The sequence below is a fragment of the Lissotriton vulgaris genome, chromosome 11, assembly GCF_964263255.1.
Source record: "Lissotriton vulgaris chromosome 11, aLisVul1.2, whole genome shotgun sequence".
NCBI lineage: Eukaryota > Metazoa > Chordata > Amphibia > Caudata > Salamandridae > Lissotriton > Lissotriton vulgaris.
In genome coordinates this window covers 1076615304-1076631080 of record NC_141699.1, presented here as the reverse complement: position 1 = coordinate 1076631080, position 15777 = coordinate 1076615304, and the positions used below count along the sequence as shown (strand labels likewise).

The 15777-nt window shown below is 45.4% G+C and overlaps 1 protein-coding gene across 1 annotated transcript in view; it reads right to left on the bottom strand.

Annotated features, from left to right (window-relative positions):
• The window catches only part of LOC147684148 (uncharacterized), a 160365-nt gene that overhangs the window by 27216 nt on the left and 117372 nt on the right, over positions 1–15777 (bottom strand). The window contains exon 11 of the mRNA XM_086942602.1: positions 5708–6007. Within this exon, the coding sequence (XP_086798728.1) occupies positions 5708–6007 (300 nt within the window). The remainder of the gene's footprint in view (positions 1–5707; positions 6008–15777) is intronic.

Genomic DNA, 15777 nt, shown 5'->3' with positions numbered 1-15777 from the left:
CTTCAGACAGTTGATACTCATCCAGGAGATCACCTCAGATAGACAGCTGCTAAGGTTGCCACTGCTAGAGCTCATGCATTCATGCAAAATAGAATTTGAATATCCACAGCATTTGGCGAGAAGAGCAAGTGGGAGACGTAAACGTTGAACATGGTGGGGCTTAGTGACGACTCCTGCGAACCCCCAAATAGTAGATGTTTGGACTTTGATCAAAAGGAAGGAAGTTGAACTGCTTAACCCCTTCGATGTTTATGACGGAACGGTACCGTCATCAGCGTCGGTTGGGCTGTGCGGATGACGGAACCGTTCCGTCATGACCACACCCATTTTTCGAATCTTCAGCACAGCACGAAAATTCGCGCCGCGCTGCTGAGGTTAAGAGTGGTCAGAAAAGAATGACATAAACAGAGACAGAGCAGGCCACTGGAACCCTATGTGTTGAAGACGAGTAATCAGAATAGAGTGTGATGCCTAGTAAGATCAGGGCTGCCTTACCTCCTTGCTCCATTTTCATTCACAGGTCCTCAGAGATGGCTAACAAGACAGTAGCTGGGCTATGAGGTTGAAGGAAGACTGATTGAGGACGCTGTATTAACGAGGAAGCCTCCTAGTATTAGGAAAGGTGATTGTGGAAATACTTCTTCTAGATTCTCAGAAGGGTTTGGAAGTAATGACATTTGGTGGTAGTTAAGAGGAATGAGTGGGTCAGTTGTAGTTTTTTTAAGGATGGCTTCCAAAAGATGTGCACAGGACAAACGTCAAGTGTGGAGCCAGATTTGACAGTGGCCATTAGATTCGTCGGGATAAGCAGTTAAAAATCAGGCAATAAGGAGAGGGAAGGAGATGAAGATATAGGTAGGGTGGAGACCAAGGATAACATTGGCAGAAAGGAGCTAAAAGATCAGTCGGGGAACATATAAATTCAGAGGTAGGAAATGCTGTAGAGCAAGTGCAGAGATAAGGGTGGAGGAAATTGAGATGTTATGTTGGATATTTTAGCAATAAATAATTTGGATAGTATTTAACAAAACTATAGTGTGCTATGGGAAGATGGTTTGTGAATGCCCGGGGAAGAAGAATGTTTTTTAACCGCTTTGAACTCTTCTTTAGAAGAATTACAAGAAGATTACATTTTCAAGAGGTTGTAGCAGGACCATACAATTATGACTTGCTTTTTGTAAGATTTTAGAGTGACCAGGTAAAAGTCGCTGTGGAAAGGAGAGTATTGGAGTCGAGTATTTTACATTGGCGTTTGTTAATGACTAGTTCTTCAGTATACCAAGGGCTTAGTGATGAGTATGAGCTTGACGGACAGGTTTTAGGTTTAGGAAGGCCTCAACTGCAGAAAGGGTCCATATGATAAAGTTGGGAGCCCTGTCTTCCATGGAACCATCTAAGGTGTAGGGTGTAAAGGTGAGCGGAATTCGAGTTCAGTAATTTTATTGGATGACCAAAAGCAAGTTTTGGTTTTAACAGGCGAGCTGAAAGGAGCAGAGGGGAAGTAGCCAAGAGAAGTATAGCTGTAACCAAAATGCAATTGGTCCAAGGAATCGGGATGGGGTTAGAGACCAACATGTTGCCAAAACAAGAGAGAATAGGTTTGAGAAGGTAGCTGGCATTGTTCATCAGATGATTAAGTTTGGGCAGAAGATCCAAATTATGGCAGTTTTCAAGAAAGAGAAATAGTACTGAATCAAGGACTCTCCATCCAGAGGTTGAGGTCTCCTAGAAAAATTAATTTTGAGGTGGATAATAGATAAGGAGAATGAAGATCACCCAAATCTGAGCAAAAGGAGGCATGAGTAACAATAACAAAGCATTATGGTCTAGCAAGTAGATTGGGGAGGAACAAAATTGTGCAAATAAGAAGTTTGGTGAAGGAGAAATGACTTACAGGCTACAGCAGGGTGGTGTAATATTAATTGTAACACCGCCTCTGCTATTTTCAGGGCTGTCTTTGTGAATAATATGAAAGCCTGTAGCGACCACCAGACGCAGGAGCTAAAGTAGAAGATACACAAGATTCTATAAGACAGATGACATCGAAGTTGTGATTCTTGGTAAAATTGTGAATTTTAAGCGCATGTGTGGGCACAGAGCAGACCCTGAGTAGGCCTAACTTAATGCCAGTGTGGGCGTGGCTAGAGAAATTGGGGGATAGTCATGACATCAGAAGCACATACTGAGTTAGTCAGAGACGAGTAGTACCACGAAAAGTATTTAGGCTCAAAAAGGAGGCTGTAGTGGTTGGCAAGAGTGATCCCAGATGTCAAGACTAGAACTTATCTGTTCCCCAGTGTCTAAGAGTTCAGAGCAGGTGTAAAGTCTAGCAGGGGGACAAGCTGTAGACCCAGTAAGTGCGGCTATGATTACAGATTAGCTTCCCTCAGATGTGCATTCATATAAAAATATCTGCCAGCTTTAAAGATGGCGTTTGATGGGTGTGATAGGCTGTCATACTGGAAAGGGAGGCAGACAGAGCAAACCTCCCCAATAGCACAAGGAAAGCAATGGTGGAGGAAAGTAAAATAGCTCACAATGGCACTGGGGGGTGGGGATAGATTGCCGGGCAATCAGGTGCTCGGCAACCACAGCTGTTGCTATGAAACAGAGTCCAGGGTACTAAGGATGCTGCACAAAGCAACTACCTGGAAATAACAAGAAGGTAAAAGAAAGGTTTAACTCAATAAGATAAAATAAACTTCCAGGCTAAAATACAGGTTTAACTCAATAAAATTACCTTCCAGGCTAAAATAAAGAATATGCATGAGAGCAAGGGTTCAAATAAAAGCAATATGTTAAACCATGTAAAAGGAAGCAGGTGGGGCAAGGCTTGCCAACAGTGCAATTCAAGCAATGATTATTCGCAGGAGGCACAGATCGATCTCCTCTTGAGATGCTGGGTTCCGGTATGTTCAGGTTGGGGTCTGCTTAGTCTGGGGTGATATTTCAGGTTCAGTGGGTGTAATCACTCTTTGCTCAGGCCCAAGCCTGCTGCTATATGCTGAGAGCCCTATCCTTCAACTGAAGTTGAATGCTGAAGTACTCCCTGAGTTGGGAGAGCTGTCTGGTGCCCCTATAGCTCCCAGGAGCCTCATTGCACCCACCAGAGCCCTTAACAATCACATTTAGAGTACAAGTTCTAGCCCATCTCTCCCATTGTGAATTTAGACTTGTGTAAGTGACATCTCAACTCAAACTATAAATGTGTGAGCCTCACTCACAATGAGTGACAATTGAGATCCCTGGTGCTGGACAGACATTTGCCTTTCGCTATAAGTGTTGTATGGATTCTGCTAGCAAAGCATAACTGCTCCTTAGGACGACAGGACATCAGAATGTAGGGACTGAGTCTCTCTACAACATCAGTGCCTGTCAGCCCAAATCCTGGCTAGCTCACAGTGCCTCACCTGAACTCCAAACCTTCCCAGAGAAACAGGTGATTTTGTCAACCTCAAACACGAGCCTCTAGTCCTCAAGGGAACCATGGAAACAGATCATCCTCTTTTGTTACTCTCGCTCTCATGCATGCCCGTAATAACCACGAGAAAGACACAAAGGGAGTTTACAATACATTTATTTAAAATATTGTAGTCTATTATGAAGCAAATGTGCTGCGATCATTAGGTAGATCCAACTAAACAAAGTAATTAGCTTTACTAACAGGGTGTATAAAATGAGCATCCCAACCATGGCAAATTACCTATCTGTCTAGGTTTACCCTTACTGTATGAGCACAGGGATATATGTAATCCTTTAGATTGGCAACAGACCCCATACCTGGTGTATGTAGTTAGGTGGTCTTCATCATGAGTGTACACTCAGTATACACAAGGCTGCTCGTCATGTGCTGCGTTTGTTCCAAAAAAGTCCACTCGACTGGAATTCTCCTCTCTGCCCCCAAAGGGACAGTACACAGTTTATATGACACAACTATTGTGTTAGACGATGCAGCTGTGTGATGAAGTTATGTCTAGATGCTGGGAGTTGTGGCTGAACGAGCAAAGAAAAGAATACACTATGGTCCTCATTATGATGTCGGAACCGTTTCCGACCGAATCGGATCCAGGGAGTCTGACCGACCGATTACAAAGTTTCCGAACACCGTTCGGTTAGACTCCCATTGATTTCAATTGGAGCTTGTGTTCCGACCCAATACACAGGCTCCCATTGAAGAAAGGGGTGAGTGCGGAAAACCTTGCACCCTGTGGCAGGCTCCCCATGGTGCCTGCCACACAGAGCATGGTTGTAAAGAGAGTACCCATGGATCACGAAGGGCCCCAACCGGAGGTCTCCGGGTGAAGGGGACCCTGTTATGGGTCCCCAAATTCGGATTCCGACAGCTGATCTGTGTCGGAGAAACCAAGTCGGAAAGGCTGCCTAATCCAACATCGTAACGTTTTGGTCAGAAACATGGTCCGTAGAGTCGTACGAGTCGGCTCCGACCGACTCGGTTTCTCCGAATACCAGTCAGAACTGAGTTGGAACGGCCAAACTGTTTCCGACTATCGTAATCAGTCGGTCGGAAATGTTTCTGAGTTGGTCGGAACAAGTTTTCCAACACAGATTCAGATGAACCAAATGCCGTTCGGAGCCTTTCCGACCGACATCGTAATGAGGCCCTATGTTTTCCTAGCAACATTGTATGAAATGTGCAGAGGAACTCCCAAGAAGAGTCTGTGACTAACAAACAAACATGTACCACGTATTCCTAGAAGAATGTCACAAAAACAAATGTGTTTTATGTGACTATACAGAGCAAAGGCAGCCTAAAACGTCTAAGATGCAAAACTAAGGGAGAACCATTGGCTTTGGCCTAAGTCCCTGTTATCAGAAGAGCACGGATTGGAGGTCGGTCGTTTAGATGCCTGGCATTGTGGAACACCGTGTGCCTGTGTCTTTGAGAAGGAGCACCAACTTGTTAGCCTTCAGGAAGGATTTAAAATCTTGGCTGTTTGTTCAGTAGTGCCTGTTCCCCTTCTGTCCGTCCCGTGTCTGTTTTAGGTCAGAAGCGCCGGGACACTCCTCGGAGTAGCTGAGTGCTATACTAAACATCCACTAACATAACTAACAAAGGTGGACCAGAAGAGAAATCACTACACAAGTGGCCACCAGCGTAGACCACCTATTACTATGCTAGTTCTTAAGATATGGGCAACACCCTAGCTTTGTCTTCAGTCAATAAACACATAAAGAAGCCATGTTACAAGCAAATGCCAAAGTGACTTCAACAAACTTTGGAAAAGTCACTACACACCAGACATGAGTTACCAAGATGGAAAGCAAGGTCAGCCAGGTTGCTTTTTTTACTCAAAACCAACAAGGGCAACTGCATGTTTACTTACAAGTGTAGGAGCGACCTATATCGTATTGTGATGTTTTGTGCCTTTTGTGTTGGTCCATTACAATTCAATTTAAACCCTGGCTAGCAAAGCTGCACAATTGTAACACAAAATGTCAGTATCTTCCCAGCGGCGTAACACAGATCCTGGCACCACTTGCAGCACCTGCAGCTCAGAGGGGACCCGCTAACCTTTCAGGGGCCCCTAAACCTTTCAGAGGGGTCCTAACGTGCTCAAGGCCAACTGTGCTGCTAGACATAGCACAGTTTTTTAAAAAGGGCTGTTGCTATGCTTCTTTCTTAGTGACACCGGCAGTTTTCTGGGGAAAAATGATTGGATTGGCATAACACTAGTTTTCGTCGTACCTTTGTGGCGGGCAGTAGTGACTCTTTGGGTGTTTTTTCTGGTGGTGCTTCTTCTTGTGTTTGTTTCTGTAGTGATGACCCTCCTATTTGCACATGTCGTGGTTGTCCGCTTGGTGGTCACACTTCCAGTCTCAGTAGAAGTGCCCTGCATGCTGAGGGCGATAATGGTGGGCAATAGTCCAATGCTTATCAACAGGAAGGAGGCACTCGTGGTGTTGCCCGCTGATGAGGCTCGCGCAGCAGTCGTCGAATATGTACTCGCATTCATGGTTGTATCAGTCTCTGGAACCACTGCATATTCTGTGTTAATCAAGAAGACCTACTTACTGGGTATATAGGGTGAGCAAGTGTAATGCTATTTTAAAAAAATATCTTTATTTGATTTTTATAACAACAGCATAGTCAGGCATCATATAGCACCCGAGTAGGTGCTTAAAAGATACATAATTCAAAGTATAGACCATGCAATGTCTGGAACATCAAAGGCATTTAAAGCATCAGGAGGTGGGGGAAACTCCCCTGAATCAACCATACCTTTAGTGACCACAACACAGAGTGTCGTACAACAAGGGTGACAGTGCACCCCACAGCACTCAGCTAGGACTTTACCTCTATCCGACACCCCCGAAGCAGCATCCATGGCTCCTGGTCTCACGCTACCAGTCTCATCTGCCTCGGTCCCCATATTTTGCTGAACTTGCAGGGACACCCCCTGCTCATACAGGTGAATCACTCAGCAGTCATTTACATGCCCATTTACACAATGTTGGGACCTCCTGTGCTCCCCAGTATTTGGCCATGTCTCTCTTTGCCACAACGTCACCCAGATTGCTCAAAAGTTGCGAAGCTCTTTGGACATCTATCTCTGTCGCTATTCTCAGCAGATCACATGTTGGGTCAATTGGGGCATCCACCTCCAGGATAGCCAGGAGTTCTCATGCAAACCTTGGCTCAGTAGGTCTGTATATTAGGGCAGACTTAAAGTGTGTGCAAGAAGTCGCCTCTTGACCCTGTACACCTTAAACAATCCAGGAGACCACCTTTCCTACCCTATTCAGCCTCTCTAGCCATAGTATACCCATGACTTTATTGCACCTTCGTGGATACATCAACGCCGCCTCCCAATCTGTATCGCCCATCTCCCCAATATCCGTCACCCATCTTTCTCGCAGTTCACCTAGCTTGTCCGGGATATTATTATTGATTGTTTTCTAGGTGTGCGAGATTGCCTTGCTCCCAAGCTACTCCATAAGTAAACTACCCTAAAGCGGGGCATATTCAGGTATGTAAATGGTGTCCAATCCTTCGGCCAGCCAGGCATGTTATAGTTGCCCAAAATATAAGTACTGATTCTACTGAAGGTGGTATTCCCGCCCCAAAGAGGGGAATGGCATAAAGTCCCCATCTTCCAGTATGTCCCCTATTTTGGAGATGCAGTCAAGTCCCAAGGTTCAAACCTCATAGCTTCCCCAATTCTCTCATCATACCCCCCTTCTACAGTGGTGTTTCCCTGGTTACCTTAGATGCCAAACCCATAGTTCTGGTGGCCCTTCTCCAAACTTCCAACGTCACCTGCGTAACCGGCAGCAACCTGCCTGCAATATATATAGTGTCAAGGGGAGCGCTGCAGTAGCCTGGCCCTCTGCAACATTTAAGGTGGGTGATTTTGTGGTGCAAACATCCAATCATTGATTGGTATCAGGTGTGCGGTCCAATAGTAGGCCCGCACATCCGAAAGGGATATTTCCCCATTGTAGGAGTTTCACTGTAGTGACTGTAGCGACACCCTAGTGGGGCCCTTATTCCACAGTAGCATCCTCACCTGTCTACTTTAATAAACATCTCCTCCAGGATATAATAATATGTATTTTGGAGGCTATAAAGCAGCTTGGGGAGTATAATCATCTTGAAGATGGCAGGATTCTCAAGGGCAGCCCACACCAATGCTTTGCATCTCCATGAAAGGCAGAAGACACCTTCCCAAGGTTGGCAGCAAGACACAGGTCACATGTATGCCCAGGTATTTAAAACTCATTATTTCAACTCACAGTCTACCCTGTAAGGCGACGGTGTCAGAGGGGCCGTAGGTTGAAATAGCACTGATTTCCCCCCAGTTTATTTTGTAACCCAAGTAGCTAGCAAACAACTCTATGGTCTGGAAGATGACAGAAATCGTTGCATGAAGTTCTGTGACATAGACTAGAATGTCGTCCACATAGAGCGAGATTTTCTCTTCCAGCGGACTGAAGTCCAAAACCCGGAATCCCAGAATGTTCGGGTGGGTAGCAGATGATACATGCTAGAGGTTCTATTGTAAGAGCGAACAGGGGGCATCCCTGCTGCGTCCTGACCCAATCGGGAAAGTCTTTTATTGGACAACACTCTCTCAAAGCCATCAGGGCTTGGTTCAATAATGCCACCCACTGCCTATATCTCGGACCAATGCTGTAAATGTAGCCTCTGAATATTATTTTTCTTCTCTGCATCTAATACAAGAAAGTCGTGGGGCCTCCTTCTATCTTGCACCTCTGCCAGCCAGTTGTTCAGTCTTCACAAGTTAAGCCTGGTGGATCTGCCTCACATGAAACCTGATTGGTCTCCATGTATCCGCAGAACAATAGCTTTTAACAGCCTAGTTGCCAGGATCGTAGCCAGTACCTTAGATTCAACGTTCAAGACCGAAATTGGACCTTAAAAAGTCACTGCTAGTTCAAGGCTTGCCCTCTTTGTGTATCCTGGTTATAGCCACACATTGTAAGTCTGGTGCGAGCGGCCTCCTATCCTGCGCTTCACAAAATAGGTTCAGGAGATGGGGTCCCAGTGTACCAGCGTATCTTTAAAAAAATTCCACCGGGAGCCCGTTTGGCCCAGGGGTTTTCCCAGGTTTAAGCTTCACAATGGCAGCCTTGACCTCAGAGAGGTCTATTTCCCCTTAAAGATCCATACGGGGAACCCCAGGATCATCACAGTTGAAAGAAAATCCCTAAATTGGTCAGCTAGTGGCAGCGGACAGGCTCCATAGAACTATGCATAATACTGGCCAAACTCCCCCACTATTTGGGCATCAGTCGTATAAAACACTGCAGTCGAAGCCATGATGGTTCCCGCCCAATGCATCTCAGCCTCTTTCTTGCTTAGCCACGCTAGCAACTTGCTTGCCTCTTCGCCAGCGTCATAAAGACGGTGATGGGTGGCCAACTGATGCTGCCTCACCTCTCCCTAGGCAAGTCTCGGTTCTCTGTTCAAACACCTCAATGTGCCTACAGGTCTGCAGGTTGGGCTGATCCTGGAATGCTGTATCCAGGCTTTGCAGCTGCCTTTAAAACTTCACTGTCTTTTGTACCTCATGCTTCTTTTTCTTGCACATATATTCTGTGCTTGTGTCTGAAGAATTGCTTTATATGCATCCCCGAGTGTCAGTGAGGACTCCACGGAGCCCTCATTTTTGGTAAAGTACAGTTCCATATCTATTTATATTTTTTGGGCCAGATCTTCATCCCTCAGGTCCTAGGCGTTTAACTTTCATCCTATGGTTGTCCCTACTCGCCGCCTTTTCCCCACTGAGAGAGGGAATGGTCTGACAGTCCCTGTGGCAATTATTCAAACCGGTTAGCACCACCACCTCTCCCACAGGCGCAAAGACATAATCTATCCAAGAAAAGACCTCATGTACTCTGGAGAAGTATGAGTATTCCCTCTCGCTAGAGTGGCACCGCCTCCAAAGGTCCGTGAGACCCAATATCTCTGCAAAGTTTTGGCCAGGCCCCCAGCCTTCCACAGCCAGCAGCCTCTCATGGCTGTCCCTGTGTGGTCCAAATCTGGGGTCTCTCCTCCAGCCATTCCCAAGCATAATCAGATGTTAGGAAGATATAGACCTTTTCTTGAAATAGTGCCTTCAGTTTGACTGGAAAAAGTAACATATAATGCAACCTCATGGATCGCAGCTTGGCCTTTACTGCATCGAACGTCTTACTTTGCTTCTGCTCCTCTCTGGAGTATTCTGGGCACAGCATAATGGTGAAGGTGTCATAGTTATTTACCCATTGCTGCCTTGCCTCTCTAAGGAGCGTATCCTAGTCCTGCAAGCTGAGAAAATGTGCTATTATTGGTCTTGAGGGTGTACTGGGTGGGGGTCGACCAGTGAGCGCTGTGTGTGCCCGCTCAATGACAAAGCATGCAGATAGGTTTTCAGCAGTTGCAGTGGATCAGAGCCACTGTCCCAGGAAGTCGACCAGATTGCCCCACTCGACCACCTCCGGGAATCCCACCAGTCTCAAATTATTTTGCCTCATCCACTTTTCAGCGTTGTCCACCTTCTATGCAAGATCCTTAGTGATCGTTGTCACCTCTGCCAATTCCTTCCCAAGGGAATGTGTCATATCCTCAAATTCAGACACCTTGTCCTCTGCAGCTGTCACATGGTCCAAGACTTTTCAGAGATCCTGCATCAGGAGTGACACATCAGAACAGATTTCACCAATCCTGGATTCCAGGGCGATCCTAGAGGTCTAATTCGCCGTAAGCAGGGCTGCAATGTGGGGCAATGAAGGAGCAGCAGGGTCATCTAGTGGAGGTTCTACCGTCTTGGTATATCGATCGATTTTACCTCAACGAGGTGGTTGGGGTCTTTGCCTTTTGCCAGAGTTCGAAACAGTAAATCCACTCTCTATAACGTTTGTTGCAGCAACCTTTCGTTAAGGCATTGGGGGAAATGAGGGGGAAGGATATTCCTCCACACGGCACTGCCCCCTGGAGCAGTAGTGTCCAGTTCTTACTTTTCTGCTGGTGTTCTCCATGACCCCAACGTGGGGAGTGGGAGGAGCTTAGGAAAACTGTTGGCAAATCTCTTCACTGCGGTCGATGTCTCCTCCGCGATGAGTGCTTCAGCCAAGCTCAGGGGGACGTCAAGCAGGCAGTGACTCCTAACTCCACAAAGTTGGCCCCAGCAAGTCCCCTTCAGGGTCCAGCTCCAGATGCTCACACAATGTTGGGGGAAGGCGAGTGGGGCCACCAAGTTCAGATGCATCGCAACCATCCAGATCACAGGGGCAGAGAAAAAGGAAAGCCCCCTACCTCCACTTCTCCAATGCAAGGAACGATGCCAGTGTCTCAGCAGATGTGCCTTCCTGGGCCATGCTGCTCACTACCACTTCCAGAGCTACCACTTCTAGGGAGGCCTGCTCCGCTTGCCTGCAAGTGTCTATTGTTGCTCCAATGCTACAGCTTGTGCATCTCCCAAGACCAGGCATCGCGTTGTCACTCCAGGCACAACCTCACCATTGTGAACATGCTCCATTCTGCAGCCAGCCTCAGGAGCAGAGCCAGTGCTGCGGAATATATAACCCCAAGACCTGACCTCTGACAGCCTCTTAATAGGCAGCCATACTGTGGAAGGCCCACTACTCTCACCGGCCGCATGCCGGCTGTCAGGCCCTGCTGTTCGTGGCACGCCACCCAGACATGCTTCCTGTGCCCCCCGCGTTGGGAGGCTGCAAACCAGGCACAACATACTCCGCTCTCCTCAGGGGTGAACCAGCGGGGTGGGGCTTTCACCGCTCGCCCCAGCAGGGTCCGATGTAGGTATTGGGTCTCATAGGGTCGCTCAACAGCGCAATCCGCAACTCAGCAGGCCACAGCTGCTGCCGGCCCAGGGCCCCAATAGCTGTCGCAGTTCACAACCCTAAGACTACGAGGCACAGTCCGCCAGGTTGGGGGTAATGATGGGCCCCCAGGGCATCAGGATTCACTGAGGATTTCTTCGGCCGGGACAGAGCTCTGCATGGCTACGTGTAGCCCTCCATCTTGCTGGCCTTGCCCGCCAAAGGGTAATACTATTGCACATCACTACAGAATATTAGAGCTTTGTACTTAGAGCAGTGAATCACAATGACATCTACTGAGGCTTTGAAAACACTGGAGTCATTTAGAGTTTTGTAGAGAAGCAGCACTTCTGTAAATGAGCTAAATTGAAGTTCACCGGGTCATCAGGTCATAACAGGTGTATAACGCAGACCCCTGCAGACTATGCGGTGCAGGGTGTCCCCCAACTCTTCAGGGGCCCCTAACCCATCAGGGTGCCCCATGGAGCTGAAGGTCAATGAATATCTGTGAAATATGGGAGATTCAGGGGATCCTATTCACCTTCTGCAGGGGCACCCCAACATTTTGAGTTACACAACTGGGTCTTAATGATGATCATTCTGCCCTAGGATTGCGAGGCATGGCCGTCACCATTAGAGAAAACACAGAATGGGCCCCACATGCAGGGTGGGAACTTCCTGTGTGCCAAGGCCATCATTCTTTCATCTTTAGACAACATCAACTTTAACAGAGTAGGTGCATCAAACATGGCACCCACTCAGCAAAGCATCAGTGCCTTCAACTGAAGGCAGTGAGATCTCATGTGCTTGGCAAGGATCTCTAAATTTGGCTGTAGATCCTCCACCGGGGAAGCAGAAGCCATGTCAAATACCTGCTTTTTTGAATAACATGGTACATCTCATTTATGTCATATAGGGCCGGATGTAGGTAAATTACATTTACCGATTCTAAAATACTGAATTTTACCAATTCGGTATTTTAGAATCCATAAATGCTATGTAGCAAAAAAATCGGTAAACATTACTGAATCGGTAAGATTCGGTATTTACCGAATTGGTATTTACCGATTCGGTAATTGACATTCATTCCTATGGGCCTGGAGGCCCATAGGAATGAATGGCAATTACCGAATAGGTAAATACCGATTCGCTAAAATGGGGGACACATTCAAGGGTGCCAGGGTGTCACTTTGACACCCTGTTTCACCCCTGAATCATGCTTGTGTGCATGTATGTCTGCCACATGGCACAGTTGAAAATGCACAGATTTGCATTTTCAAAGGTATTCGTTATTTACCACCAACTTATAGTTGGTGGTAAATAACGAATCCTAAAATGGGAAAAGCACTTAATTTACCGATTCCTTAAAATACCGAATTGGTAAATTACCGAATTTGCAATTTAGGCCACCTACATCTCAGTAGCCTAATACCGGTCGGTAACGGACAAAATTCGGTAATTTCGGCCGTTACCCACCGGTATTGGGCGACCTATATCTGGCCCATAGTAGCAATCACAGTTTAATAACCACACAATGAATACCCTTGAATTGTGTAACAGCTGGGTGAATTTGTTATTTACTACATTACAGAAAGGTAAATTGTATGCAGCAAGCATTATATGAATAAGCTATGACAAAGCGAATCAGTCTAAGCTATTTTAGGTGAATGTGTTCTTTGTTGGTGGTGTCTGCATGCAGTATAGTGTGTTTGTATTTGGCAACGGTCTTGTATTTATGTATCTATTCATGTGTGTTGCAGTGGAGCTATGTATGGCAATAAAGGGATGAATGGGACAGTGGTGGTGTGTATCGGAGTTGTGTGATGTGTGTGGCAGTTGTACTTTGTGTGGAAGCCGTTTATTAGTGTCTGTCTTTAGCCCGGACCTGAAAAGGTGATCCAATTTATGCAAGATGGAAGCCCAGACTCGTTGACAGCTCTTGAGAAAGCTTCAGAAGAAAGTTTATATCCTGGTCATTTTGAGATAACAAGATTAAGAGACCAATTAGGACTGCTCAGTGCATTAGGGAAAAGAAGGTAGAAAGGGATAGGCGAGTGATCCATTCATACCTATGGGACAGGAAGACCACAGTTGACTGGTTGTTCAAGGCAAAAATAAGATAAAGGCAGTGGCCAGCAGTATGCGTAGGACCTGTGACCAATTAGTGCAGAGTCAGACCCGATCGATAGTCCACTAGGAATAGGGAGGCGGATTGGTGGAGACCTCTGCCCACATAATCACTTACACCATAAAAAAGTAGACTGGCTGGGCGATTAGAGGTTTGAGAAAACCAACCGGGAGATTGCAAAAATTCTCTTTGGAATGGAAGGAAGATAACTGAATCCCAGTGATATACCTATAATTTGGCTTAGATAGCAATCTAGAAACGTAAAAGCACAGCATGTAAAAAAGGGCTGAGGACCAATGAGGCTGCTTTAATGTGGTCTCTAAAAATTGTAGCTCGCCAAACACCCTGTCTGTCTGGGCAAGCAAAGTAGAAAGCTTTAAACCCATGGTGGCAGGCCAATGCCAGGTCTGGAGTGGAGGTTTGTGAAGTCCAGGATTCTGTGATTAACAATAAATCCAGTTGAACACTAACTAGGCAGGAGATTGTGGACCTCTAGCGTGTGCTTCTTCAGCTAAGGAACTACCAAAGTCACAGCCTAGTTTGGAGCGGCTATTAAATCGAAGAGAGTATTTCTGAATGGATGTCCCCCTAGATGGGTCTTGAGAAGTTGTCATGCCATAAACAGTCTGGATTTACTTGATTGCCTACTTAGCTCTCTTATAAATGGTATTCAAGACTGTACAATTATGATCAATAGAAATGCTACATGCGCCTCTATCCAACAGTGTAGGAACAATAACAGACTTTCAATCTTAAATTTTCAGTACAAATTTGCAAATGAATCGCGTTTATCTGAGCTACCTATTGATCATACAATGTAGGGAAGCCAACTCATTTCCATCGTTATCTCTTTCACAGAGGTCTGAGTCTTTTCCAAATACTCTTGAGGCCGTATAGGAGAAGCATGGATTAGATGTCCAGAATCACCACAATAAAAGTCACAAATCTGCTTTTCAACCTTGTTCTTCTTCATTCTATCTATAAGGACTCCTGGGTGCCATTACTTTCACAATATTCTCTTCATTAGGGCGAATTACTGTCTTTTCTAATTTTTAAGCATAGTAGACTGTTAAAAAGTTTATAAATCTAACTAGAAACGTATTACTTTCACTATGTCTCTCTCTGTCAAAGCCTATATTAAATTAACAAAACTATGTGGATGAGTTTAATAACTGAAGTAAAATGCTGAGTACAAATCAATACATTCTAAATCTCTTTTTTTTAATCCATGTCGAAACAATGGAATTTGGGTTCTTTCATTCAAAGACGACTCAGCAGCCAATTGGCGGAAACTTGTCACATAACTCTGTAAATCCATACTTCTTTGCCTAATATGACAAGCAGCATTTTCAGAGGAATTCTCAAGATCAGGGCTTTGGAACGTTTTGAAGGTAGATAAAAGGTAGCATAAATCTGAAGGCATTGATCAGAAGACATTACTGAAGGTGAAGCCCAAGTCGAAGCAGGTCAAGCATGGCTGTTAAGTAAATATCTTTTTTTGGCTCAAGCATTAGAAAACTGTGGAAGGTGAAAACCAAAATGCACTTTTAGAAAGTCAAAAGGTTCCCTCTATTTCATATTTATTGGTTTTTCAAGAACAATATATCACATAGCATGTCTCCAGGCACATCAGTACAATAATATAAGGGCGTATTAAATACATCTTCATATCCGCCAGACATTTCTATCATGATAGTCCGCGGTACTCCAAATATTTATCCCATACCTTCGAAGTTCCCTCTAATTCATCTAAAGAATCAATTTTAAAAATGGGGCACTAGAAGGGGTTACTGGAATTACTGTAGGCCTTAATAATATGGTATTTTGTAAGCTATATTCTCAAGATGAAGTTGTTGTACCCCTTAAGCCAGGGTCTAAGAATGATCCATAGCTAAAGCAGACCTATAAAGCTGTTGGTGTTGCAATCTGTCATGGTTCTGATGCAGTGAAGATCTCTCATGCTTTCTTTGTGATTGCCTGGAGAAAGGGTGACTCTTACCAATAGCCACAGTGCCACCCTATTATTAGCATACAGGTGAATTTGTCACTTGTCCTCTTATGATGATGCCAGTCGGAAAGTTAGGAGTAACTCACTAAGGGCATGCACATATCCTTGACAATATGGATAGCTCTTGATGGCAGATGAAGAGCTTTACAAGTGTTGGGAAGCGAGACACCAAACTACCCAAGACAGAGAAGAAAAGAGTATAGCATAATCTCTGAGGCTGCAGAACACAACAGGGAAAAAAGCAGAAGCGGAATTACAGAACAAACAAAATCTAAGATGGGTGATGAATGTTAAATGAAATAGGGTAATCAAAAGCATTGCGATGCATCCTTCT